The sequence below is a fragment of the Gossypium hirsutum genome, chromosome A13 (assembly GCF_007990345.1).
Source record: "Gossypium hirsutum isolate 1008001.06 chromosome A13, Gossypium_hirsutum_v2.1, whole genome shotgun sequence".
In the NCBI taxonomy this organism is placed as follows: domain Eukaryota; kingdom Viridiplantae; phylum Streptophyta; class Magnoliopsida; order Malvales; family Malvaceae; genus Gossypium; species Gossypium hirsutum.
In genome coordinates, this window is record NC_053436.1 from 111,383,590 (window position 1) to 111,409,982 (window position 26,393).

At 36.3% G+C, this 26,393-nt stretch overlaps 2 protein-coding genes and 1 pseudogene across 4 annotated transcripts; all 3 read right to left on the bottom strand.

The window, feature by feature from the left end:
- Positions 1-2,893: 2,893 nt before the first annotated feature.
- Positions 2,894-5,283, bottom strand: LOC107957646 (auxin-responsive protein SAUR50). 2 transcript variants are annotated; one of them, XM_041085982.1, is made up of 3 exons: positions 4,780-5,283; positions 3,783-4,326; positions 2,894-3,484 (listed from the first exon to the last, which is right to left on the bottom strand). In XM_041085982.1, exon 3 carries the CDS (start codon positions 3,480-3,482, stop codon positions 3,060-3,062), a length of 423 nt encoding a protein of 140 aa, XP_040941916.1. In that variant the 5' UTR covers positions 3,483-3,484; positions 3,783-4,326; positions 4,780-5,283; the 3' UTR covers positions 2,894-3,059. The 2 variants fall into 2 exon arrangements, with proteins under 2 accessions (XP_040941916.1, XP_040941915.1); XM_041085981.1 differs by having other exon boundaries at positions 2,894-4,326; positions 4,780-5,281.
- Positions 5,284-8,537: 3,254 nt separating this feature from the next.
- LOC107947793 (ABC transporter F family member 1-like) lies at positions 8,538-10,171 on the bottom strand (annotated as a pseudogene).
- LOC107948300 (ABC transporter F family member 1) lies at positions 8,538-17,831 on the bottom strand. 2 transcript variants are annotated; one of them, XM_016882799.2, is made up of 4 exons: positions 17,674-17,818; positions 17,421-17,577; positions 10,725-11,913; positions 8,538-10,301 (listed from the first exon to the last, which is right to left on the bottom strand). In XM_016882799.2, exons 3-4 carry the CDS (start codon positions 11,359-11,361, stop codon positions 10,279-10,281), a joined length of 660 nt encoding a protein of 219 aa, XP_016738288.1. In that variant the 5' UTR covers positions 11,362-11,913; positions 17,421-17,577; positions 17,674-17,818; the 3' UTR covers positions 8,538-10,278. The 2 variants fall into 2 exon arrangements, with proteins under 2 accessions (XP_016738288.1, XP_040941917.1); XM_041085983.1 differs by lacking the exon at positions 8,538-10,301 and adding an exon at positions 17,189-17,219 and having other exon boundaries at positions 10,367-11,939; positions 17,674-17,831.
- Between the last annotated feature and the right edge of the window lie 8,562 nt (positions 17,832-26,393).

The following is a 26,393-nucleotide window of genomic DNA, read 5'->3' on the forward strand; positions in this document are numbered from 1 at the left end:
AAAATTGAAAGGAGGGGGCCCTGAGCTTCCATTGTCTTCTGGCTAGCTCTTTTTGGCTCAATTGGTCTTGGCAGCATATCCATAATGGTAATTTCCAAGAAACCCCCAAATTCTCACTCATATACGTGTCTGTGCTTCATATAGAATTTTCTTTTCAAATTCATTACATGTATGTTGCCATTGCCGACATATTAATAAATAGAAAGAATATTGATAGTACTTAATTTTTAATCCAATGCTTGGGTTTTTTTTTTAATGGATGTTTAGCAAAACAAGAACAAAAGGATTAAACATAAACTAAATTAATTGAAGCTAATTGAAGTTTGTCTAATTAAGTCCAACATTAAATTCAAAATCTAAAAATAAGTTTATAAAACCTTTTCATATGCTTTTTACACGACTGGTATATTAACAATATAATTGTATCCATAGTAAACCTTGGAATTTCTATTATGATTGATAATAGTTTTTATTTGGTTAAGATTTTTTATGAAAAAAAATGATGGTAAAATGTTTTTGTATATGGAACAAATAAGTGAATCCATATTTACCCATTGAAAAGCTTCGCGGGCGTAGAAAAAAGTAGGAACAACTTAAAGAAAGGTTGGGGCTTGGTGTGGTAGGCAAAGGTAATGTTTGCTGCATATGCAACATAAAGTGTTGGGTGGAACATCAAACAGAGAAAAAAGGGTCCAAAGTAATTTCAAATCGCCTCCAAAAATATCTGATGACAGCTATACCTACATCCCCCTATCAAATGTTAGCAATATTATTAATTAATCCGATTTCCCAAAGTGGGGCTGCTTAAAGCTCTGTTCCCTCCTACTGTTGGGATAGCTTTGGTCAAGGTTGGGTTTTTAAAACTTAAAAAATAAACCCTAAACCCCCTAATTTTTTATTTCGAATCTTCAACATGTACATGTGAATAGGTTGATAATTAAGGTTCTTCATCTTCATAGAAAGACAAGGTAAAAATGTTAGTCAATAGTGCTGGTTTTGAACTCGTTATGCAGCCAACATACTTACACATATATATAGTATTAGATAAGATAATAAATGCAATAAGACTGAAAAGTTTCTATTGCAAATTTCAATTTGAGTTTGAGTTTGAGTTGAGCTTGAACTTAAATAGTTAAATTATGTTTTGAATTAAATTCAAATTTAAAATTAAATGTTGAATCAGGCTCAAACTTTCAAATCGAGTTCGAGTTCAAGCTCAAACTTAACTCGACTACATTCCTTACCTTAAGCAAGGCAATATTTAGTGCTTCAAAGCCGCAGCATGTCTTGCAAAATTAATGTATTTGCTAACTGTTGACAGTCCTTGAGGGCCTATTTAAAAACAGTACTAGAGATACATAAATATGGGTTATTGAGCCTTGAATATATGCTAGAAGCTAAGACTAACAGACAATGTTTGCCCCATCAAAATATCTAAATCAGATATTGATACTCGGTGGATCCCATCCCATGCATTTTCTTTTTATAAAAATGGATATGAACTTTGCACTTTTTTCCATTCCAGCTCATTTCGATGTGGGGATCCAAAAGCAAAAAAAATTCAAAATCCAAATCTGACCAAGTCATAATAAACAATTTCATGTGCAAATTCTGTCATGTGGACCTTTGCTTGTAATAATCTGCTCATTTAGTAGGAGGACCCCCCCTCAGGGTTTCAGTCACATTCTGCTATCAAATTATAACACTCTAGAAAGCTACCTATCCTATAGAAGATGCTAGAAATGTAATTTGAGGTTTATGCAGGAATTAAAATAAACAGGGTTTTCATTTAGATTGACACTTTATAGGTCTTGTTCCATCATCATTATGCTTCAACATATAATTCCTTTTTGCCTTTTTGGCTATATGTTCTTGCAAGAGAATAATGTTGGCTTTAGTGTTTTTGGAAGATTGGGTAAAGTATTATTTTTTAGAATTTTTATGTCGGGTTTTATGGTTTAAAATTATATTTTTTAATAATATCGTCTTTAAAATTTCAATTTATATTCTTTCCTTAAAATATAATATATTGTGTATATGGGTGGAACTAATTTTGAACCAACTTAATATAATATTAGTTTAGTTTACCATGAAAAAAAATCGATCCCATTTTATAACGCAGTTATTAGCTATAATTTTGATGGTTTTAGATCAGGAAGCTGTTCTTTTAAAGCGCATATATATATGAGAATGCATGGCAGACAAATTAAGGAGGTGACAGGTTTGAGGGAATTTAAAAGCTTAATATTTCCTCTTCCAGTGATTTAAGTAAAATAAGGGTATGAATTTATATATACACGTGTACATAAATTATAATTCTTTTTTATTTTTATTGTTGAATGGATGATTGATTTGATTGATTCAACATGCATCAATTCAATTTTTATTCCTGATATGCACATCATGTTCGAAACAAATGTCTAACTAAAAGTTGAAGTGCAATATCAATTCGGAGACTTTGGGAGTAAAGAATGATGAACTTCTCTCCTCCTCTTTTGCATATTTCATTAAATGCAACCCTTTTCAAAAGTGATTATATTAAGAAAGCCAATGTTATAGAGGGATTTTCGATTTTTTTAGGAGAAATTTGTGATGAATTTCTCTATAAATCTGATATTACTTTTAATGGGATGAATTTATTCTTTCTTTAATTATTTAGAATTTTGACAAGATTAAAAAAAAAACTTTTATCGAAGATAATTTTAAATTTATTAAGAGATTCATTCACCATATATCATTTTAACAAATTATTTTTTGTGCAAATTGTTTTTACATAGTAATTAGTAGTTACATATTAGTAAAAATATAAAGACATACATCTTCTTCTCTGCTTAGTTAATAACATTTTTTCCATTTGCTTGTAACAATTAACCCCTTCATGAACGAATGCATATAAATAATTTCAAATAGGATTTTTTTTCTCATTTCATTTTATTGAAATTAGTACAAAACATGAATAAAAAAAAAAACATTTACTAGCTAGAGAGCTTCACTAACTACATCCACTTTTAAATTCCTAAACATAAGATATATATATATATATAACAGTTTTAAGTGTTTCAATAGCTTTGGATCATAGCTTCATAAGAAGTAGCCCTAGTGACATTAGCATTAGGATCCTCCCTTTCTTGCCCTTGCTGCTGCTGCTCATCAGCTAATATCCTCTCGAGTTCGCTTGGGCAGCAAGGAATCGTAAGCGCTCCCTTGTGGTCGAAGCCATACTCTTCGGCCGCTTGTTCCAACAACATTAAGAACCTCGGGTGCGTCAAGTAACTCAACGGAACCACAAATCTCCTCGGTTCTTCACCGTGCTCAGCAACCACAGCAAAGTGACCTTCTTTCACATCATCAGGCACGTTGTTTGAACCATGGCGAGCTTCCTTGTGTTTCCATTTCTTCTTTAAAGAAAGACTCTTGTGTAACATCTCTGCAACTACCTTCAGCTTCACGATCCCATTCTTCTTGTAGTTGAGCTTAGCCATTCCTGCTAGTGTTATTGCTTTACTCAAGTGTTGATACTTGATAATACGGTTTCGTAATTGAGACAGTATCTATTTATACAAGTTTAGACACGGTGGTGTAGGCCAGTAGGGTGAGAGATAGAGATTGGATGGTTGCTAAATTTTGCATTTCCATTCCAAGATCTCAAGCTAATATCGATAATAAAAATAAAATTAAAAATAAAAAGAGATAAAGCAGAATTGAAAAGGACATGGTCGCTTGCTTGCTTGCATTCTGGAGTTAATTGGAAAGACCAGTCATGTGAATAAGTGAGTTCTTACCTTCAATAAAACAGTCGTTTTCAGTTACCACACTTTTGTCTGCCTTCAAATTATTGAGTGCTTCCCCCTATTTAACTGCCTTCTTTTCAGGTGGTGACTAATCTTTGGGGTTTGAATCCCAGTTTTTTTCCTATAAATGTAATGTGTATTATCCTTATCTCTAGTACTTAATCGCTCTTACATATTTTGGGAGCCTAACGAAGATATTGCTATACAAAATCCCTTCAAAATGTTCATATTAGTAAATTAATTTATAGAAAGCATATTATGATTGTACAGGCCAATTTTGGGCTAAACCCAAAACCCAACTAACCTAGCCCAATACCCTAAACCAACCTAGCCCAATACCCTAAACCAACCTAGCCCGATCCTAAAACTACCTAAGCCCAAATTTTAAAACCCTAACAGCCCATTTGTTTAAAAGATTTTCAGCAAACCCTAGTTTGCCTCCCCAAGCTAGCTGTCGCAAGCTTCCATGCGTGGCCCCCTCGTCCACCACGCCCCACGCGTCTGACACTCCCACTTGTTCCACCGTGCCCACCACCTGCAACAGAGACAGAAACAACGACAAAAGGAAGCATGCGAGGAATGGGGCAAAGAATAAACAAAACAGAAGCAAAAAAAAGAGAGAAAGGAATGTTTATAGATCGGCTTTAAAAAGCCAAAATCAAGGATGAATGAAAAAAAACGCTCACTGGGCACAATATACGTTTCTGCATACATACATAAACAAAAAAAATCCAGTATAAAGGTGATCTCTAGTTTTTTTTTCCCTCTTTCTTTTCGGATCTATTTTTGGTTTGCTAGATTTCTTTTAATTTATGGATCGACACCAAGGAAAACCCAATAATCTCTGAAATGAAGAGATTTGGGTGAGGGTCGAATGTTCTTCTCAACTTTTTTCTTCTTTGTTTTTTGTTTTATTTTCAAAGAAGCAAAGCACAATTTAAAGTTTTTTTTTTAAAAAAAAAAAGGGAAATGAGATGGATTGGTTTACCAGATCTCCATGATTGCAATCTTCACAGGCAAAGGTTGGGTTGTTGACCGCACATCGTCGGCCATTAGTCCAATATTGGCTCGTCGTCTGCTAGCCAAATGAAACCCTATCATTTGGGGGTTAATGGCTGCTACTACTTCTAAAAAATGGTTGAAATTAGGTTATGTTTGAAGAAAAGGGGGTTTAAAATCCTTCACAAAGCTAAGCGGCACTGTTTATAGCAGTAAAGGTCTGCGCATTGGCCCAAAAAAGTGAAATGGATTTGCACCATTTTGTTAAATGGCAGATTTGCACGTTAGATCCCCCTCTTGCGCGAGTCTTCAATTTGTGCCCAATTGGCTTACCTTGTATTTTAAAATTTGGCCTGCTAATTTGTGCATCATTTCATTTTGATCCGCGGTTCATTAATGCATTGTGGATGCGAGATATTTACAAATTCAGTCCTCCTACATTTATGTGCATTGAGCATTAATTCATTTTGTAATTGCTTTATTTGCAAATTATCTTCCTTATTTTTACTGTAAGTTGAATTTGGCCTTGTAATTCTACGATTGGTTAATTTTTAAATGCATTTAATATGTGTAATACCTTACCGGGAATTATTATTTCTTGGCATTTAGTATATTATTTAAATTATTATTAAACATATATTTTGTATTTATATTTAATTTGCATCCATTAGTAAAGTTTTAATATTCTTATACATATAGATTTTAATAAGTTTGTAATTAATTGTGTTTTTTTTTAAAAAAAATTATTATGTATATAATTTATGATAAAATTAGGTTAATCCTATAATTCATATTTTAATTAGATGATATTTTGACATATAATTACTTCTTACATTTTTCACATGTATAGGGCACATATTAAATTATTTTTGCTATGGTACATGTTATTATTTTCATATAACTTTATGTAAATATTTTTCTATGTATATATATTCTCTTTCAAAATTATTTATGTGAATAATATTTTCAAATCATTTATTGTATCTTATATTATCCTTATGTTTTTTATATGTATATATTTTGTTATTTATATAACGTATATGTTTACTTCTTTTTTATACAATATTAATTTCATTCTTTTTATCAATAATTATACCCAATGTTTATCTGTATATAAAGATTTCATAAATTTACTTTATATATTATCTTATATCATATTTCAAGTCAAACTAATATGTTTTAAGCTATTTTTATAATCAATCATTTAAAAATTCTTTAAAACGAAGGCGATGTGCGATATTTGGCAATTCGCGGAATCGTGCCCTAACGTGTTGGGTTACAATTTCTCGTTTGCTTAAAATAATCAAATATCCCTTCAAAATTTCACGCATACCTTCTAAAAATCATTTAAAACGAAGGCAATATTCGGCGTTTGACAATTCGGGAATCATGCCCTAACGTGCTGGGTTTCGATTTCTCGTTTGACTAAATAGCCAAATATCCTCTTAAAGCTTCAAGGTATGGTTTCATTAAACTATAAGGTGATCTTGGTTTCGATGGTTTAGAGTATCGTGTCCTAACGTGCTGGATGTGATATTCCTTCGGAACAAGAGAATCTTATGTTTCAATTCACGATATCAGATTTTCTTTTAAGGATCGTATTTTTTTAAAACTCTTCAAATTTTCAATTTTCGATACTAAGACACTAATTAATCAACTAGGTACCAATTTTGGGCGCATCGAGGGTGCTAATCCTTCCTCGTGCGTAACCGACTCCCGAACCCATTTTTCTGAATTTCGTAGACAAAAAATCGTTGTTTTAATAAAATCTAAATCGTTTATTAAAAACAACCGTTTTACGAGGTGACCCGATCACACCTCATCAAAAAAGATTGGTGGCGACTCCCGTTTTCATTCTTTTTTTAAATCCAAGTCGACCCCGTTTTCATCAAAAAAAAATGGTGTCAACAATGATGAAAGAGGAACCAATAGTAGGAATTAAAAACCATAGTGTATGTACCTAATTTGGAAATATACGCAAAATCAGCAGTAGAAATCAATAGTTTTAAGTTGAGGCAAAGCAAGTAGTACTTTTCTAGTCCTTAGATATAGTGGCAGCTACAAGTATGAACTCATCATGTGATATTTGGATAGGATGTGATAGTGATATTTGACATGCAATAAAGGTATTAAATTTTGCTTTGGTTAGAAAATTTTAATTTTTACCACTTAAAATTATGTGTTAATCAATTCATGGTATATTTAAGAAAAATAACAAAGAAATAGATAATCTAATTAAAAATAATTGTTGATAAAAAAAATGAACTACAGCTATTTAAAATGCTCCCAAGAAGATTTTACACTTATTTGTCAACTAGTATTAATGTATAATTATTGATTATTTTCTTATTACAGCAATATGAATTATACAGCTCTAATCAAGGGTGGCAGTACTAAAGGAGGCATAGTCACCTTTGCCTTTTTATCCTGTAATATTATGAATTAGTTGCATTTTAATATGAGTAAATTAATTTCTATACATTAGATAAAGTAATTTCTATACATTAAATAAAGAGTAAATCGATTCTTTCTATTAAAAATTTCATCTAACTTTATTATTAAAAATTGATATAGATAACAAAATAATTAAATAGTTACATGTAATGTGTTATATATATTTTATTTTAATATACGTAGAATAATTTTTAATAAAAAAAAGAACTTCTAATACTACGTTTAAGGCAGCTCTAACATATTAAGAAATGGAGATGGGTGATGTTGAGTTTTGTGTTATGAAATTTGATTTTGGCTGAGAACAGGGATCAGTCATTCATGGAACATTTTGTATGTCGACTAAACATACTTTCTTTTATAGTTCCAAAGACAAAATGGCATTTTAGGGTTTCAACATCTGACAATTCATATACATATATGTATGTGTTATCTTCGAATGACTTGTTCCATCGCCTTATACTTTGATTAGACACATCAGTACAAACATTAACCTTTTCTTCTCTTCTCTTAATTCCAGGGTGCAGGGAATAGTTTTGGAACAAGACAACATAGACCCTATGATATGTCCAGTAGTAATTTGTAGTTGTCCCCATCCAATTTATTTATTATTTTTCACATGCTTAATTTATGCATTTGAAATTTTTATATTTAAAAAGAATGGAATGAGAAAGTGCAAAAGGATAAGAAGACGATAAATATGAAATGGATATTAATGTGCAAATAAAAATCATGTCATTTTCTTTGTCCCGTCCACATGTTGTTTAGTTTTTGCTAAAAATATTAATATTAAAGTGTTTTTATGTTCAAACCTAAGGCTCCCTTCATCCTTATTTCATATAATTCCAAATAATAATTTGACGATCGATATAGTAAATTAGTATTTATTAACGAGTAAAAAAAACATACATTAATCCAAGTCGATCTGATAATTAATGTCAAAAATTAAAGAAGAAAATTGTTTAAATTTTTATTAGTAGATACGTGATGTTCAAAATTATTTCATAAAAGTAATTTAGTAGCTGTTTTTAAACTTTTAAAATTAAATGACCAAAATGTAAATTTAGTACTGTACTCAACAGCTACAAATTAAACTTATGAGTGTATAACAGTGAACACATTAGTCAGTGAGCAGGCAAGTCTTACAACTACATGTTTTGATTTTCTTTAAGAGCTGGTGTTGCGACACTACAATTATAGCTTTGTTGGCTATGAGCTGCGTTATTTAACCCAGAAAAAAAAGCTGTCTAGGTGAAGAGAAGACTAATAGGGCTTGAGTGTAGCAGAATATGCCAGTTTCATTCCAATCACTTGCATCATTTCAAAACATTATGGAAGCCAAGATTCTAAGTACAACATAGTTTCATTTCATATATACATATATGATAGGGTGAATTCAAGCCTAAAACAAAATTATGGTTGAATAACCATCGGAGGATAATCAAAACCGATGGCTTCAAGCAATAACAAAGCCGTCATTCCCGCCGGGTTAAGTGCAAGTCATAGTAATTAATGGCGTTTAAACCTGACAAACCAGCTTTACTCTTGAGATGTTGCTTGGAGTCCATAATGTCACCTTCCCACCGTGTTACGGTTTGATTCTCACATACCCAAATCTCCTCTGCTACCTGGTTTATGAGCCTGAAACCATGACTAACAAGTACCAATCCACCATCCCACTCATTCAATGCTTCAGCCAGTGAACCGATGGGTCTCCATATCCAAATGGTTTGTTGGTTCATCCAACAGCAGTAAGTGAGGTTGTCTATATGCTAACCATGCAAAGATGACCCGACTCCATTGTCCATCAGATAGATTCTTCATTGGCATTACTTGTACTTTACCTGACAATCAAAACGTCCCAATTGCAGCTCTCATCCGCTCTTCCTCTTTTCCAGGGTATTCCTTTATCATATACTGGAGGGCAGACATTTCCAAGTCGAGTTTCTCAGCCAAGTGCTGATGGAATTGAGCAATTCAGAGATGATAATGCCGTCGTACCATACCATCGATAGGAACTAGGTCTCCTGTCATTAGCTTCAACAGTGTACTCTTCCCTGCACCGTTAGGTACTACCAGTGCTATCCTCAAGTCCAAGTCTACTCCAAACTCCAGGTTCTTGTATATGAGATTATCGGGTGTATATCCAAATGTAACTTCTACAAGATGCAGTACCGGTGGAGGAATCTAACGTCAACAAAACGAAAGACCAGAACCTTGTCTCTCACTACCTTCTCTGTGAGACCACCTCGCTCCATCTTTGCCAATGTCTTTTCTTTACTCTGGGCCTGCCAGGTTAGTTTAGCTGATCCATGATAGCAATGTCTTCCTTCATTGACAATTGTACCTTACATTTCACATTTACTCGGTCGTATTCCGTTCTTACTAAGTGAACTATAGAAAGCTAGCCCTATCAAACCCTATTTTGGATTAGCAGTGATCTACATCCCTGTTCTCAATCCTTCACTGAATCACTCGGCATGCTATGTAACTTAACCAGATTTGATGATATAAACAAAAATTACCAATAAAGACATACCTAAATGATTGGTAGGCTCATCAAGTAACAGAATGGTGGGATTCATGAATAGAGCCCGTGCTAATGCAATCCTCATTCTCCAGCCACCAGAGAATCTCGGGTTTTCTTTTCCTGCATCTTCTTGCTAAAACCGAGACCAAATAAAATTTCAGCAGCAAGTTTCTCAGCAGTTAATGCATCCATGGCATCCAACCTCTCATAGATACGTTCGAGTTGCTCCCAACCACCATCATCCTAAAAGAGTGTTACACTGTATGTTATTGAAGAACATCCTCTATCATAAGTATACTACTCGGTTAGCTGAATAAACCTATGCTGCCAATATTTCTGCTTCTTTGTCCAATTTTAACCTCTCCTCGTCACAACTTATGACAGTCTCCAATGCGGACATGTCAGAAGCTTCAATCTCCCTTGTGAGATGATAGTTATCAATGTGCTCTGGAACCGGAAGTTCACGCAATTCTATAGCAGCAAGCAATGTGGATTCCCCACAACCGTTTAATCCAAGCAAGCCATAGCGTCTGCATATAGATATTATGATGTAAAAAAGGGGTCTCACCATATAAAACTCCAAACGGGATTATAGATATTCCCACCCCACGCAACATAGGTAGGGTTAACAAACCTGCCATAATTAAGGAAGTTTATCTTTTATCTAGTTCTCTTGATCTTGTTTCTCCTTTTATCTTTATCTCCTGTTATTTTGATAGATTTTGATAGTAATATTGTTTATCTTTTATGTTTTCAGTATCTAAATACTATTACAATATCAATAATATTTGATGAGTTTTCTATCCCTTCATTAAAACTCTTATATGATATCAGAGCTTCTTTTTTTTTTTTCAGAACAAAATGACATTCAATTAAAATTAAATGTTCAAAGTTCAATGATTAAATAGTTCCTTACAACCCGATCGAAATAAAATGGACAACAATAAACTAACCAGAGCCTGTGAAAAGAAAGGAGCGGAAAGCTTCATTCTGTTTCTGTTCGCTGAGCCTGAAAACCACGAGTCCATGGTAACACCAGTCAGTGAGCTGATACTGGTAAAAGCTGGTTAGCCTTGGAGGAGTGGGTGGCTGCTGTTGTTGTTGTTGTTGAGGTTCAACGGCTGGAGTAATTTCCATATGTCCGGTTCCACCTGAGCTTGATGATGGTTCGGGCTGGGGTCGCTTAGAACCAGCATGTGCACATCCTTCGATGATAGCTTGTGGTAGAAGCCATTGCCGGTGAGCGATAGTGCGATACTCAGCAGCTCCGTAAAAGCGGCGGGGAGTGGCCCTTTCGTAATTTGCGACATTTAGTTGGGCAGGGAGGGCATTGCCTGCAAAGAATTGCCAATCATCTACGTCGCATGGACCGAGTCTTGGAGTGCAGGGAATTCCAAGGATTTGGGCAGCAATGAGGTCCTCTTTGGAGAAGTGACCTTCTTGCGGGAACCAAGCATAAGCCTGATTCAGCCTCCAGTCCAGGAGCCAGAATGGACGTCCGAGTGTCTCGTGGGGTAGCGGGACAGTACGCCATTTGGAGTTCTTCGCATCCATGCAATCAAGTAGACCCTGGACTAAAGCCTCATTCATTATAAATCTAGCGATGCTGAACGGATTAGCAGCATTGTCAAAATTAACATTATTACAAATTAAAGGTATAAATAAAACATCTTCGAGTGAACCGAAGAGATGGGTGGGTTTGATGACCGAGAGGAGATGGTGAAGAAAAGGATCGTGGCGATCTTGCGAGTAATTTCGCTCAACAGAGTAGTACCGCAAGAGTGCAGTGTGGGAGAGCTTATTCACTGATTTACGAATCGAAACGTATAAATCCCAGAAGAAGGAGGAGATATAGCATGCTACTGCATACTGTAGCTGAGTGGTGCCTTGGGGAGCTTCAGCTGGCACATCAAATGCTTCAATGGTGCTCTTGAAGCTGAGGTAGGTAGCTCAAAAATGGTCGAAGTATAATACATACAACCGGTTAAATAGCTCGTTTGATCGTAAGACGGTGTAGCGTCGGTGGCAGCATGGCCGGTGGCGCGTGAAGCCAATATAATACTCATCTTCGAGGGAGTCAGCGATGTGCGCTAAGTCCGTTCGATTTGGAGCTTGGTTGGGTATGGCAGGAGGTGGCGCAATCTGTATTGAATCAACAATAAGATCATGTCTATTGGATACCTACAATCTTTGACTTTTCAAAGATGAATAGTGGCAGAAAGTTGGCACCGAAAGGCACCGAAAGTAGAAAGTAAGATTAGTTGGCATGGGATAATTGCAATTTTGGTCCCTAATTGTATAGGGACATTGCAAGTTGATCCTTAAACCTCAATTATAAATAGGCCTAATCATTTCTTACTTTCTTCATCCCACACTTGCCATTCTCTACTTAAGGCAATTGTTCTCTCTCCCTATTTGTAAACTTTCACTTGTATTTTTGGAGTGAAATATATTTGGTAGTGCCCGAGGACGTAGGCAAAATTTGCTGAACCTCGTTAAAATTCTAGTGTTCTTTATTTTTGTTCTGCATATTTTGCAAGTGTCATTGTAGTGATTTATTGTGCTATTAAATTACGATAGAGGGATATTCTGGCTAGGAAAGATCTGGTATGTAAGCGATCCTCGTGATCCACCTCTCTTTCCTGGGAATTGAACTTAGTGTGATTTTTCAGTACAATAATTTTACTCTTTCACACGCTTTCGCGCAACAATTGGTACCAGAGCCAGGTTCGTACTTGGGGAATACGACCGTTTACGGCACTATTCACGTATACGGCACTATTCACATATACAGTACTATTCACGTATACGGCACTATTCACGTATACAGTACTGTTCACGTATACAGTAGTTGGGATTGAGGAGAAAAATGGCAGCAGCATCGTCATCAGCAAGGACTACTGTGACAAATGCAAAATTTGAAGTAGAGAAATTTGACGGTACCAATAATTTTGGTATGTGGCAGTGTGAGATCCTGGATGTCTTATGTCAGCAAGAGCTGGATATAGCCCTTGAAGAAAAACCTGACAAGATGGATGACAAGGAGTGGGCCAAGATCAATAGACAGGCGTGTGGTACAATCCGCCTATGTTTGGCCAAAGAGCAGAAGTACTCCGTCATGAGGGAGACATCAGCGAAGAAGCTGTGGGATACATTGGAAGAAAAGTTTCTAACGAAAAGTCTTGAAAATAGGCTTTATATGAAAAAGAAACTTTTTCGGTTCACGTATGCACCCGGTATGTCGATGAATGACCATGTGAACTCATTCAATAAAATTTTAGCAGACTTGCTAAATTTGGATGAGAAATTTGAAGATGAAGACAAGGCATTATTGTTGTTGAATTCCCTTCCTGATGAATATGATCATCTTACCACCACATTGCTTCATGGGAAAGATTCAATCACATTTGATGCCGTCTGTAGTGCGTTGTATAGATCTGAGACTCGAAAGAAAGATAAAAGAGATCACAGAGATACAACTGCAGAAGTCTTAACAGTAAGAGGTCGTTCACACAGCAGCAAACCTGGTAGAAGGGGTAAGTCCAAAGGGAGACCCGCCAAAGATGAATGTGCCTTTTGTCGTGAGAAAGGGCATTGGAAAAAGAATTGTCCTAAGTTACAAAAGGGCAAGTCTATTTCTAATGCATGTGTAGCGGAGCATGATGAGGAGTCAGACTTTAGCTTGGTTGGCATGGCAATGGCATGTCAAACGGATGAGTGGATATTGGATTCGGGATGTACTTACCATATGTGTCCTAATAAGGACTGGTTTTCTAGTCTTGAAGAACTAGAAGGTGGAGTTGTTTTTATGGGCAATGATAGTGCCTGTAAGACAATGGGTGTAGGTACAATCAAATTGAAGAACCATGACGGCTCAATCCAAGTTCTGACAGATGTTCGCTATGTACCCAGCTTGAAGAAAAATCTCATCTCATTAGGGGCCCTAGAATCTAAAGGGCTCACAATCACTTTGAGAGATGGATTACTAAAGGTAGTAGCTGGGGTATTGACGGTGATGAAAGGCACTAGAAGAAATAACTTGTACTATTTAAATGGAAGTACAGTTATTGGATCAACATCAACAGCTTCTGCGAAAGATGCAGATTCAGGGGCTACCAGGTTATGGCATAGGCGATTGGGACATGCTGGTGAAAAAGCTTTGCAGACTTTGGCGAAGCAAGGCTTGTTGAAAGGTGCAAATTCTTGCAAATTGGAATTCTGTGAACATTGTGTTCTGGGCAAGCAGACGAGGGTAAAATTTGGTTCAGCAATTCACAATACGAAAGGAATTCTGGACTATGTTCACAGTGATGTGTGGGGACCTACCAAAGTGGCTTCTTTGGGAGGTATGCACTATTTTGTCACTTTTCTTGATGATTATTCAAGAAAAGTATGGGTGTATCTAATGAAAAGAAAAAATGAAGTTTTGGATGCATTTCTGAAGTGGAAGAAGATGGTGGAGACTCAGACAGGTCGAAAGGTCAAACGACTTCGATCAGATAATGGTACTGAGTACAAAAATGATCCATTTCTACAAGTATGTCAAGATGAGGGCATTGTGCGACACTTCACTGTTCGAGATACACCACAGCAGAATGGGGTGGCAGAACGCATGAATCGGACTATACTGGAGAAAGTTCGATGTATGTTGTCCAATGCTGGATTGGGCAAGGAATTTTGGGCTGAGGCAGTTACATATGCGTGCCATCTAATTAACCGATTGCCATCAGCTGCAATAAATGGAAAAACTCCTATGGAGATGTGGACTGGTAAACCTGCTACTGATTATGATTCTTTACATGTTTTTGGTTCCACTGCATATTATCATGTAAAAGAATCTAAGTTAGACCCAAGAGCAAAGAAAGCATTATTCATGGGTATAACTGGTGGTGTAAAAGGATACCGTCTCTGGTGTCCTGACACAAGGAAGATTGTTTTCAGTAGAGATGTAACTTTTGATGAATCAACCATGATGAAGAACGAGGATTCACAAAAGGATGACAAAACCAGTAGTACTTTGCAGCAGGTGGAGTTTGAAAAGGTTAATGATGATCCAGCTAATATTGAAAGAACAAATGATGAAGAAGTTTCGACCCAAGAACTTCTACAGCAACAAGATTCAATTGCATATAGGAGGCCAAGAAGAGAGATTCGTAAGCCTGCTCGCTTTGACGATATGGTGGCCTATGCACTTCCAATTGCAGATGATGATGTTCCTTCCACTTACACAGAAGCAATAAGTAACTCTGATGGTGTAAAGTGGAAGCAAGCTATGAATGAAGAAATGCAGTCTCTTCATAAAAATAGGACTTGGGAGTTGGTGAGACTGCCCAAGGGAAAGAAGGCAATTGGATGCAAATGGGTATATGCAAAGAAGGAAGGATTTCCTGGTAAAAATGAAATTCGATACAAGGCTAGATTGGTAGCAAAGGGTTACGCTCAGAAAGAAGGAATAGACTACAATGAAGTGTTTTCTCCAGTTGTGAAGCATTCGTCTATTCGGTTTTTGCTAGCCTTGGTTGCGCAATATGATCTTGAACTAGTTCAGCTTGATGTGAAGACCGCGTTTTTACACGGTGATTTGGAAGAGGAAATCTATATGACTCAGCCAGATGGATTCAAGGTTGCTGGAAAAGAAAATTGGGTTTGCAAACTGACAAAGTCGCTTTATGGATTGAAGCAATCTCCGAGGCAGTGGTACAAGCGATTTGATCAGTTCATGAAAGGGCAAAGGTACACAAAAAGTAAATTTGATCATTGCGTGTATTTTCAGAAGCTACAAGAAGGAACTTTCATATACTTGCTCTTATATGTTGATGATATGCTAATAGCATCTAAGAGCAAAGTTGAGATTGAAAGATTGAAGACTCAACTCAATCTCGAGTTTGAGATGAAAGATCTAGGAGAAGCTAAAAAGATTCTCGGCATGGAAATATGTAGAGATAGAGCTCATGGCAGAGTTAGCTTGTCTCAGAAGCAGTATTTGAAGAAAGTACTACAGCAGTTTGGCATGAACGAGCAGACCAAACCTGTAAGTACCCCGTTGGCTTCTCATTTCAAGCTTTCTGCACAACTATCTCCTTCGACGAATACGGAACGAGAATACATGTTGCAAGTTCCGTATTCTAATGCAGTGGGTAGCTTGATGTATGCAATGGTGTGTACAAGACCCGACATTTCACAGGCAGTTAGTATAGTGAGCAGGTATATGCATAATCCTGGAAAAGGACATTGGCAAGCTGTGAAATGGATTCTACGGTATATTCAGAAGACCGTGGATGTTGGATTACTGTTCAAGCAGGATAATACACTTGGTAAATGTGTTATTACGTTGATTCTGACTATGCCGGTGATTTGGACAAGCGAAGATCAACCACCGGTTATGTGTTTACACTTGCTGGAGGACCAATAAGTTGGAAGTCTACACTACAGTCTACAGTTGCATTGTCAACCACAGAAGCCGAATACATGGCTGTAACAGAGGCTGTAAAGGAGGCTATTTGGTTACAAGGTATGGCTAAAACCTTGGGGTTGGTTTAGGAGCATATTAACGTGTATTGTGATAGTCAAAGTGCTATTCATTTAGCAAAGAATCAAGTCTATCATGCACGTACAAAACATATCGACGTACGATTTCATTTTGTGCGGGAAATTATTGAAGAGGGGAAAATTTGTCTTCAGAAGATCAAGACTGCAGATAATCCCGTAGATATGATGACCAAGGTAGTAACAACAACCAAGTTCGAACATTGTTTGAACTTGATCAATATCCTGCAAGTTTAACAGTTGAAGAAGGCACTATCAAGTATTGTTGTCAAAGGTAGAAAGAATTGTGTGAAGATAAGATTATCCTAATCAAATCTTCAAGGTGGAGATTATTGGATACCTACAATCTTTGACTTTTCAAAGATGAATAGTGGCAGAAAGTTGGCACCGAAAGGCACCGAAAGTAGAAAGTAAGATTAGTTGGCATGGGATAATTGCAATTTTGGTCCCTAATTGTATAGGGACATTGCAAGTTGATCCTTAAACCTCAACTATAAATAGGCCTAATCATTTCTTACTTTCTTCATCCCACACTTGCCATTCTCTACTTAAGGCAATTGTTCTCTCTCCCTATTTGTAAACTTTCACTTGTATTTTTGGAGTGAAATATATTTGGTAGTGCCCGAGGACGTAGGCAAAATTTGCTGAACCTCGTTAAAATTCTAGTGTTCTTTATTTTTGTTCTGCATATTTTGCAAGTGTCATTGTAGTGATTTATTGTGCTATTAAATTACGATAGAGGGATATTCTGGCTAGGAAAGATCTGGTATGTAAGCGATCCTCGTGATCCACCTCTCTTTCCTGGGAATTGAACTTAGTGTGATTTTTCAGTACAATAATTTTACTCTTTCACACGCTTCCGCGCAACAATGTCCGTGGAAAGTAACTGGTAAGGACTCTATCTGCAACGAAGGCCAATCCACCATTACTATAAATTCTTTCTAGATGACTCATCTCTAATAACATAATCCATCGAAGATAATCAACAAGTTCACCAATAACCTAAAACAAGCTTGATACTACATTTCCAGCAAAATCACTCAAAAATAAAAGAAATGCAATCACAATGAAGCTCACAAACGAAGAATCATATTCGAACTTACACGAATATCTCTCGAAACAGGATGAGAGCAAAGGTCACCAGTACATGTCCGATCAGATATCTGGAGCGCACTATCTCCATCGGCAATATTATCCACTCCGTTATCCGCCTTCTTCTGTGCTGCTTTCTTTTCGCTGGCGTCCGACACCATCTTCAACCTTAATCGCCACAACAGATCCAAGAAGGAAAAATCATTAATAAATAAGTGAAACCTTAGAATACATATATATGTATATAACAGGAATTAGCGTTACCTGAGGGAAGATGAGAGAAGGTGAAGGAGGAACTAGGGTTTAGAGGTACGAAGTTTATGTGCAACAGTGTGTTACTCGAGAGAAACTCAAAAACAAAGGAGAAAAGTGTACAAAAAAAAAAGGATTGTGAGATGGAGAGCTTTCGAAATGGTGGAAGAGCGAGTCTATTTATATGAAAGAGAGGAAACGAGGAGGTGAAACGAATATCTCATTTCTACGAGAGAGCAAAATACACAATGAATCAAACGGAGTCGTTTAAGGTCATCAATTCTATCACCTTTTCTTTTTCTTTTTGTTGGGGGGGGTGTTCTGTATTAAATACTGGGCTAAATGCAAAGCCTATTTTGGGCCAGCCCAGCTATGAGGGCCTCTCATTGCCGATGCAATCTAGGGATAATTATGAAAGTTTACAACATATTCATTTAATTATTCAACTTTTTTTTTGTCACTCAATTATTTTAAATTTTTGAATTTTTTTTATTTCTGCTAATTATTTCTAATACTAAATATTTTTAATATTTTCAACTTAAACTTTAGTTTTTGAGTATATGATGGGAGAGAGACATCAAGGTCGGAGGCTCAGGTGTTTGCCACCTGTGCCAAGGTATATGTTTCAGTGCTTGCTATTTCTTCTGTGGTGTGTGGCTAATTCAAAAAGACCCGAGTTGAAAACATAAGCATAAAGGCCTCATGTTATGATCTGTACTGGGAACAATATAAAGTAACCGACAATAGTTGTTTTGTCGATGAGCGGCTACGAAGTTGAACATACAAATTGCATAACAATGTGTCAACTTTTTGAAACTGATGTGGACCAGAAAAAAATTTAGCCAGCCTAGCTAAATATATATGCTTGGAACTTGATCCAACCTATATACATACAGTGACTTGGATTCTAACACCATCTATCCGAATCTGATCTTCTCCAAATATCTGAAATATGGTTGGTTTCCAAGATTCAGCCAAGGCCCCATCCAATCTATCATCAATGGAAAATTCCCAACGTTTTTGAGTTTGATTTGAAAAAGAAAAACAATAAGAAATTTGAAATCTTAACTTATATGGGTCAAAAAAATTTATAGTTTAAAATCGATTTGATTCGATTAGACCCTTATCTTATGTAAAATCTTTCTAGTCTCTAAGATTGAGGGATCAATTATTTTATTGTTGTTGAGTGTTTAAATTGAAATAAATATTAAAAATGTACATGAATTTTGATTTTGTGTAATTTTATTTTGATTTAACTTTCACAAATCACTAACCTTGTTATCGAATTAGCTAGCACAACTTTCATTGATATATTATATATACAAACATTTATTAATCTAATATAAAAATAAATGTATGTATTTATTTTTTTAAAATGTATATAATTGAATCAAAATCTATATTTTATATAATTATACTAAATCAAAATTTATGTATCAAATTACATATTAAACTAAAGTTTATATATAAATAATATAAGTAGATTGATGGAAAATTACAAGAGAGCTAGCTGGAATTGTACGAGGATTCAGATTATAGGCCCCATTTTCAACAATTTTCTCCATTATCATCAATTTTCTACTTGTTTTATATACATTTCGAGAGGGGCACTAAGGGACCTTATTGGACCATAGGTCCCCTTAATTACTTTGAATTATAAAGTAAACGACAGAATAATGAGTCAGTGTATGCAGCAATATATGCATAACATTGTACGAGCTTAATGCATCACATGTTGAAATTGGTCCCAAATTTCAAAATATTTACGTTTATTATAATATTTTACACTTGAATTTGATATTTTCTAATATCATGTATTATTATTTTATTAGAATATTTTAATAAAAATATATATTTCTATGTCCAAAAATAATAAGTTTAATTCAATTAAGTTCTCAAATAACCGCTTAAATTAGATATTAATATACTTAAAATATATAGATGAAATATGTTTATATTTATTGCATGTAAAGTGTTAAAGGTAAAGACTATTTACGTTACTCAATTTTCTCAAGGTCCTACAAGCCTACGAGGGTAACAGTTGCCATTCAAGTGAACTACAATACGTGTCACACACGTGGCATATGATGATTAGCAGGGAATCCCAATATCCACGTGCACTCACAGCGTGCATCACGTGGCCTTAGAACAACACCCGCCCACCACAACCCCCATCTGATTCATAGGACAGACACGACGTATAAACATAATTCAGTTCACGTCCTCGACCTTTGTTTAATGGAAGCGTTGGTCTTGATTTTTCTATATATTAAAACGCTACAACTTGAGTATAGAAATGGCAATTTAGAGACCCAAATGAAGGCCTTTGCTAAGATGTAGCTTTTGTCTGCATTTGCACCTGCACCTTATTGTTTGTTTCAGCTATGTCAGAAAAACAAAACACTGTTAAATATGTTTTGTGTGGTGTGGTTGGAGACCAAACAAAGAGGTGCAGATGCAGTTGCAGATGAATGCCATTTTAGCTATCTACCATTGTAGCTTTAGCTAGTTTGCTTGCTGATATACAGCTTTACCAGCTTCTTTTTTTCTTTGTGAAATCTTGAGAACTCCTAGGTTTCCTGTCTGTATTTCAATATTTAGAATAATTTTTATGTTTGTTTTACGGAAATTATTTTTCGAAGTTTATAATTGCCCTATTAATCAGATTTTTCTAAGATTCGAAATTATATTTTTTAAATTTAAGAAGTCAATATATTTTACTATTGATAATTAGAAACTATATATTTATGTATGAACCCCAAACTTTTTCATGGTTATTTGCATACTGATTCAATTGGTTCTTATACAAATGTTACAGATCCATCTTCTTTGTTGATGTCAGTGTTCTTCCATGTCTTGTTTTTTTTTTCTTCTCAGCTCTTCCATGTCTTGTTACAAAAATATAAAGGAGAAAAGTGTTACCTTACAAACTATATATTGCTTTTACGTTTTCATTTTTTCTTTTAAATATTAGTATCCAGACATGGGTTTATGAGGATACATCTTTCTTCAAAAAGTTTTCTAACTTAAATTTGAAAAGTGCTCATTTTGGCCAATTCTCCGTCATCTTTATTTAGTTGAGGGGAATGTTTTTACGGTGTTAGTTTTTCCAATTACAAAGTATGGCTCAAGGGTCCTACTCACATTAGACCTAACGTCCATGTGGTTTGGCTAATAGTAAGCCAAGAAATCTTGAATGGTAATGGGGATCCTATTCACGCACATTTGGTTTGGCCAATAGTAGATCAAGAAGTCTTGAATGGCAATGTGAGTGGGAGTTTCCGATTTAAGGAACATCTAAAATAACTAGTAAATTACAGCTCTATTATACCACAATCGGTGCTTTGGTATTTGCAGCATTAATGTTATTTTTCCCAGTATTCATATTTAACGTTATCCCTGAAGGCCAAGTATAATATTGGCTTTTGGTTTCTGCATCGAACTATTCACTACTGTCCAAGTTAGTAGGATTAACCTAAGTGAACGTGATATCTTCAATGTTAATGTTGCTATAATGTGTACATATGATCATGACTGACATGATTGTTGCGGAAGCGACGATAATATTAATAACAATATTATCAGAAATATTTAGATAATTATTATGCCAACAATTATACTAAGAAAATTCCCAGTTAAATTGGACGGGTCACAATGGTCCCGCTTAAAACCCAACAACTAGACAGAACTCACTTAGATATTTATAGCAATAATAACTAAATAAATATAACCAACATAAAGCTATTAAATAAAAGCAAACAAATAAGAAATAAAATACCAGAGTTTTAACGAGGTTCGGCCAATTTAGCTTACGTCCTCGGACACTACCAAATTAATATTTCCTCTAGAAATATTACAAAGGAGAAGATTTTTGGGATGATACAACCAAAGGGGGAGGGGTTCTATATATAACAAACCAAACCCCCTCCCTTTCTATCTTTTCCTAATGTGGGATATTGCCAATATTCAACAAATCTCCACCTTGGCGATATTCCACATCTTCGAACATCTTCTCATAACACAAACTTCAATAGTATCTTCAAATTTGCGCCAACGACGCCATATCAAATGTGTCGGACATTGATCAAGTCTAAACAATGTTCAAACTTGGCCCTTGTAACCACCTTAGTCAGCATATCTGCAGGATTCTCCGTAGTGTGAATCTTTTGGAGAAGTATCTCCTCTTCTTCGAGAATTTCCCGCACAAAGTGATAGCGAACGTCTATGTGCTTCGTTCGTGCATGAAAAACTTGATTCTTTGCTAAATGAATAGCACTCTGACTGTCAGAATACACCTTAAGTTGTTTCTGACCAACTTCCAAGTCTTTAAGCAATCCATGAAGCCAAATTGCTTCCTTCACAGCCTCTGTAATTGCCATATACTCTGCCTCTGTTGTAGACAAAGCCACCGTGGACTGTAAGGTAGATTTCCAACTAACTGGCGCTTTCGCTAAAGTAAACAAATAGCCAGTTGTAGACCGTCGCTTATCCAAATCACCTGCATAATTAGAATCACAATATCCAACTATGCATTGACCAAATGATTCATCCTGCTCGAATGCCAATCCGACATCTATGGTATTTTGGAGATACCGCAGAATCCATTTCACAGCTTGCCAATGACCCCTGCCCGGATCATGCATGTACCTGCTAACAACACTAACAGCCTGTGAAATATCTGGTCTCGTACATACCATTGCATACATCAAGCTTCCAACTGCATTTGCATATGGGACTTTTGCCATGTACTCTTGTTCTTCCTTAGTCGTTGGAGATAACTGGTTACTTAGTTTAAAATGAGGAGCAAGTGGGGTACTTACAGGTTTTGTACCTTCAGACATACCGAAACGTTGTAGTACCTTCTCCAAATACTGTTTTTGTGACAGCCAAAGTTTGCCCCTCTTTCTATCCCGAGTTATTTCCATGCCGAGAATCTTCTTAGCTTCCCCTAAATCCTTCATCTCAAACTCTTTACTCAACTGAGCCTTCAGTCTATCAATCTCCATTTGGCTCTTTGCTGCAATCAGCATATCATCAACATACAAGAGTAAGTAGATGTAGGAATTATCTTGAAGCTTGCGCAAATACACACAATGATCGTATTTGCTTCTTTTGTACTTCTGGTCCTTCATGAACCTGTCAAATCGTTTGTACCATTGTCTCGGAGATTGTTTCAATCCGTACAACGATTTGCTAAGTTTACACACCCAATTTTCTTTACCAGCAACCCTGTATCCATCTGGCTGAGTCATATAGATTTCCTCCTTCAAATCACCGTGTAGAAACGCGGTCTTCACATCAAGTTGAGCTAGCTCCAAATTCAACTGCGCTACCAAGGCCAACAAAATTCTAATGGAGGAATGTTTAACAACTGGAGAAAATACCTCATTATAGTCAATTCCCTCCTTCTGAGCGTAGCCTTTAGCCACTAACCTTGCCTTGTAACGAACATCTTCTTTGTCGGGAAATCCTTCTTTCTTTGCAAATACCCATTTGCAACCAATCGCCTTCTTCCCTTTTGGTAGTTGTGCCAGCTTCCACGTCTTGTTTTTCTCTAGAGATTGCATTTCCTCTTCCATTGCACCTAACCATCTATTATTCTCTAAACTCTGAATGGCTTCGGTGTAAGTGGATGGAATATTATCAACAACTGGAAGTGCATAAGCTACCATGTCAGTGAAACGAGCAGGTTTCTGAATTTCTCGTCTCTGCCTTCTGACTGCAATTGGCTCTGATTGCTGTTGAGGTTCTTGGGTAGAAACCTCTTCCTCATCTGACTCTGCATCTGCCAATGAAGAATCACTAGTGGTACCTTTTGCTGGAATTACCACACTCTGCTCAAACTCCACCTGCTGCGGAGTACACTCCACCTGCTGTGAAGTACTACTCACTCCTTCTGGATTTACCTTATTCAACATGGCAGATTCATGAAAGGTAACATCCCTACTGATTATCGTCTTCTTTGCCTCTAGACACCACAAACGATATCCCTTAACACCAGCATTGAAGCCCATGAATAGAGCCTTCTTTGCTCTTGGATCTAACTTTGATTCTTTCACATGATAATATGCAATAGAACCAAAAATGCGCAAGGTGTCATAATCAGTAGCAGGTTTTCCATACCATTTCTCCAAAGGAGTCTTGCCATTTATAGCAGATGATGGCAAATGATTGATGAGATGTTGAGCGTACGTCACAGCCTCAGTCCAAAACTTTCTATCTAATCCAGCATTAGATAACATACATCGAACTTTCTCCACAAGCGTTCGATTCATACGCTCTGCCACCCCATTCTGTTGCGGTGTTCCACCTACGGTGAAGTGCCTTACTATGCCACAATCTTGGCATATCTTCAGGAAAGGATCGCTTTTATATTCTCCACCGTTGTCTGATCGGAGAACCTTAATCTTCCTTCCTGTCTGATTTTCAACTTTAGTTTTCCACTTAAGGAAAACTTCAAGCACCTCATCTTTGTTCTTCATAGGGAACACCCAAACTCGTCTGGAAAAATCATCAATAAAGGTGACAAAATAACGTCTTCCTCCAAGTGATGGAGTCTTGGACGGTCCCCATACATCAGAATGCACATAATCCAGAATACCTTTAGTATTGTGAATCCCAGTGCCAAATTTCACCCTTCGTTGTTTTCCCAGAACACAATGCTCGCAAAATTCAAGTTTGCAAGTCTTTGTACCTTTCAATAATCCTTGCTTGGCTAGAGTTTGCAAGGATTTTTCACCAGCATGGCCCAAACGCATATGCCACAGCTGTGTTGCCTCAGCGTCCTTCTTGGTACTCGTAATTGCTGCTGCTGTTGTCCCGACCACTGTACTACCTTGGTAGTAATACAGATTGTTCTTTCTTATGCCTTTCAACATCACCAATGCTCCTGAAGTTGCTTTAAGAACTCCATCTCGTATTGTCACAACTAGGCCTTTAGATTCTAATGACCCCAAAGAGATGAGATTCTTCTTCAACTTTGGGACATATCGTACATCCCGCAAAATTCTAGTAGATCCATCATGACTCCTCAGTTTAATTGAACCTATCCCGGCTATTTTACATGTGTTATCATTACCCATGTAAACAACCCCTTCATCTAGTTTTTGAAATTCAAAGAACCATTCCCGAATGGGACACATATGATAGGAACAACCAGAATCCATGATCCACTCATCTGCATATAATGTTGAAGATGTCATACTAAGAGAAAAGTCTGACTCTGCTTCACTATTGCATTCTGCAACATTTGCATCTTGCGGAGTCTTCCCTTTTTTCTTCAATTTTGGACAATCTTTCTTCCAATGTCCTTTTTCTTTGCAAAAAAAAACATTCATCTTTGGCAACAGCTCGACCTTTGGACTTTCTTCTCTTCCCCTTAGACTGACTTTGTTGACGACCTCTTGTTACCAATGCTTCCACTGCTGCTTCACCTGAACCTTTCAACTTATCCTTTCGGCGTAGTTCATAGCTATACAATGCAGCAGTTACTTCATTGAAAGTTACTTCCGATTTTCCATGAAGTAGAGTAGTTTCAAGGTACTCAAACTCCTCAGGAAGCGATCCCAACAACATTAACGCCAAGTCTTCGTCTTCAAAAGTCACATCCAAATTCAACAAATCAGCCACCAGCTGATTAAAATTGGTAATGTGCTCGTTCATCGTGGTACCAGGAACATAACTGAAACGAAACAGTCTTTTCTTCATATGTAACTTATTTTGACTGTTCTTCTTCAGAAATTTCTCCTCCAATGCTTTCCACAATTTACTTGCAGAAGTCTCTTTACTGAATGTATACTTCTGCTCTCTGGAAAGACATGATCGAATTGTACCACATGCCAATCGGTTGATGGTCTTCCATTCTTTATCATCAACCCCTTCTGGTTTTTCTTCCTCAATGGCAATATCTAGACCTTGTTGAAAGAGGGCATCTAGAAGCTCGCTTTGCCACATGCCGAAATGACCTGTTCCATCAAAAATTTCCACTACAAATCTCGTATTTGCAGTTCCAATCCTCGGCAAAATGTACGAAGTGGAAGTTGTTGATATGGATGGTTTTTCTTCTGTCATTTTTGCCATAGCTTCTACTTAATAGCCACCAAATGCAGAATACCCACAAGCTTTAGGAAATGTTTCTGATGTGTAAGATCAGACTAAGCTGCAAACACAGAGCATACTACAAAACCTTGGCTCGGATACCAATTGTTGCGGAAGCGACGATAATATTAATAACAATATTATCAGAAATATTTAGATAATTATTATGCCAACAATTATACTAAGAAAATTCCCAGTTAAATTGGAGGGGTCACAATGGTCCCGCTTAAAACCCAACAACTAGACAGAACTCACTTAGATATTTATAGCAATAATAACTAAATAAATATAACCAACATAAAGCTATTAAATAAAAGCAAACAAATAAGAAATAAAATACCAGAGTTTTAACGAGGTTCGGCCAATTTAGCTTACGTCCTCGGACACTACCAAATTAATATTTCCTCTAGAAATATTACAAAGGAGAAGATTTTTGGGATGATACAACCAAAGGGGGAGGGGTTCTATATATAACAAACCAAACCCCCTCCCTTTCTATCTTTTCCTAATGTGGGATATTGCCAATATTCAACAATGATGTCACCAGTAGCTTAGGGGGAAAATGATTAAAGCATTGCTATAATGATGTTTATATGAGTCTTTTTATAATTTCCAGTTTCCAATCGGATTATTCA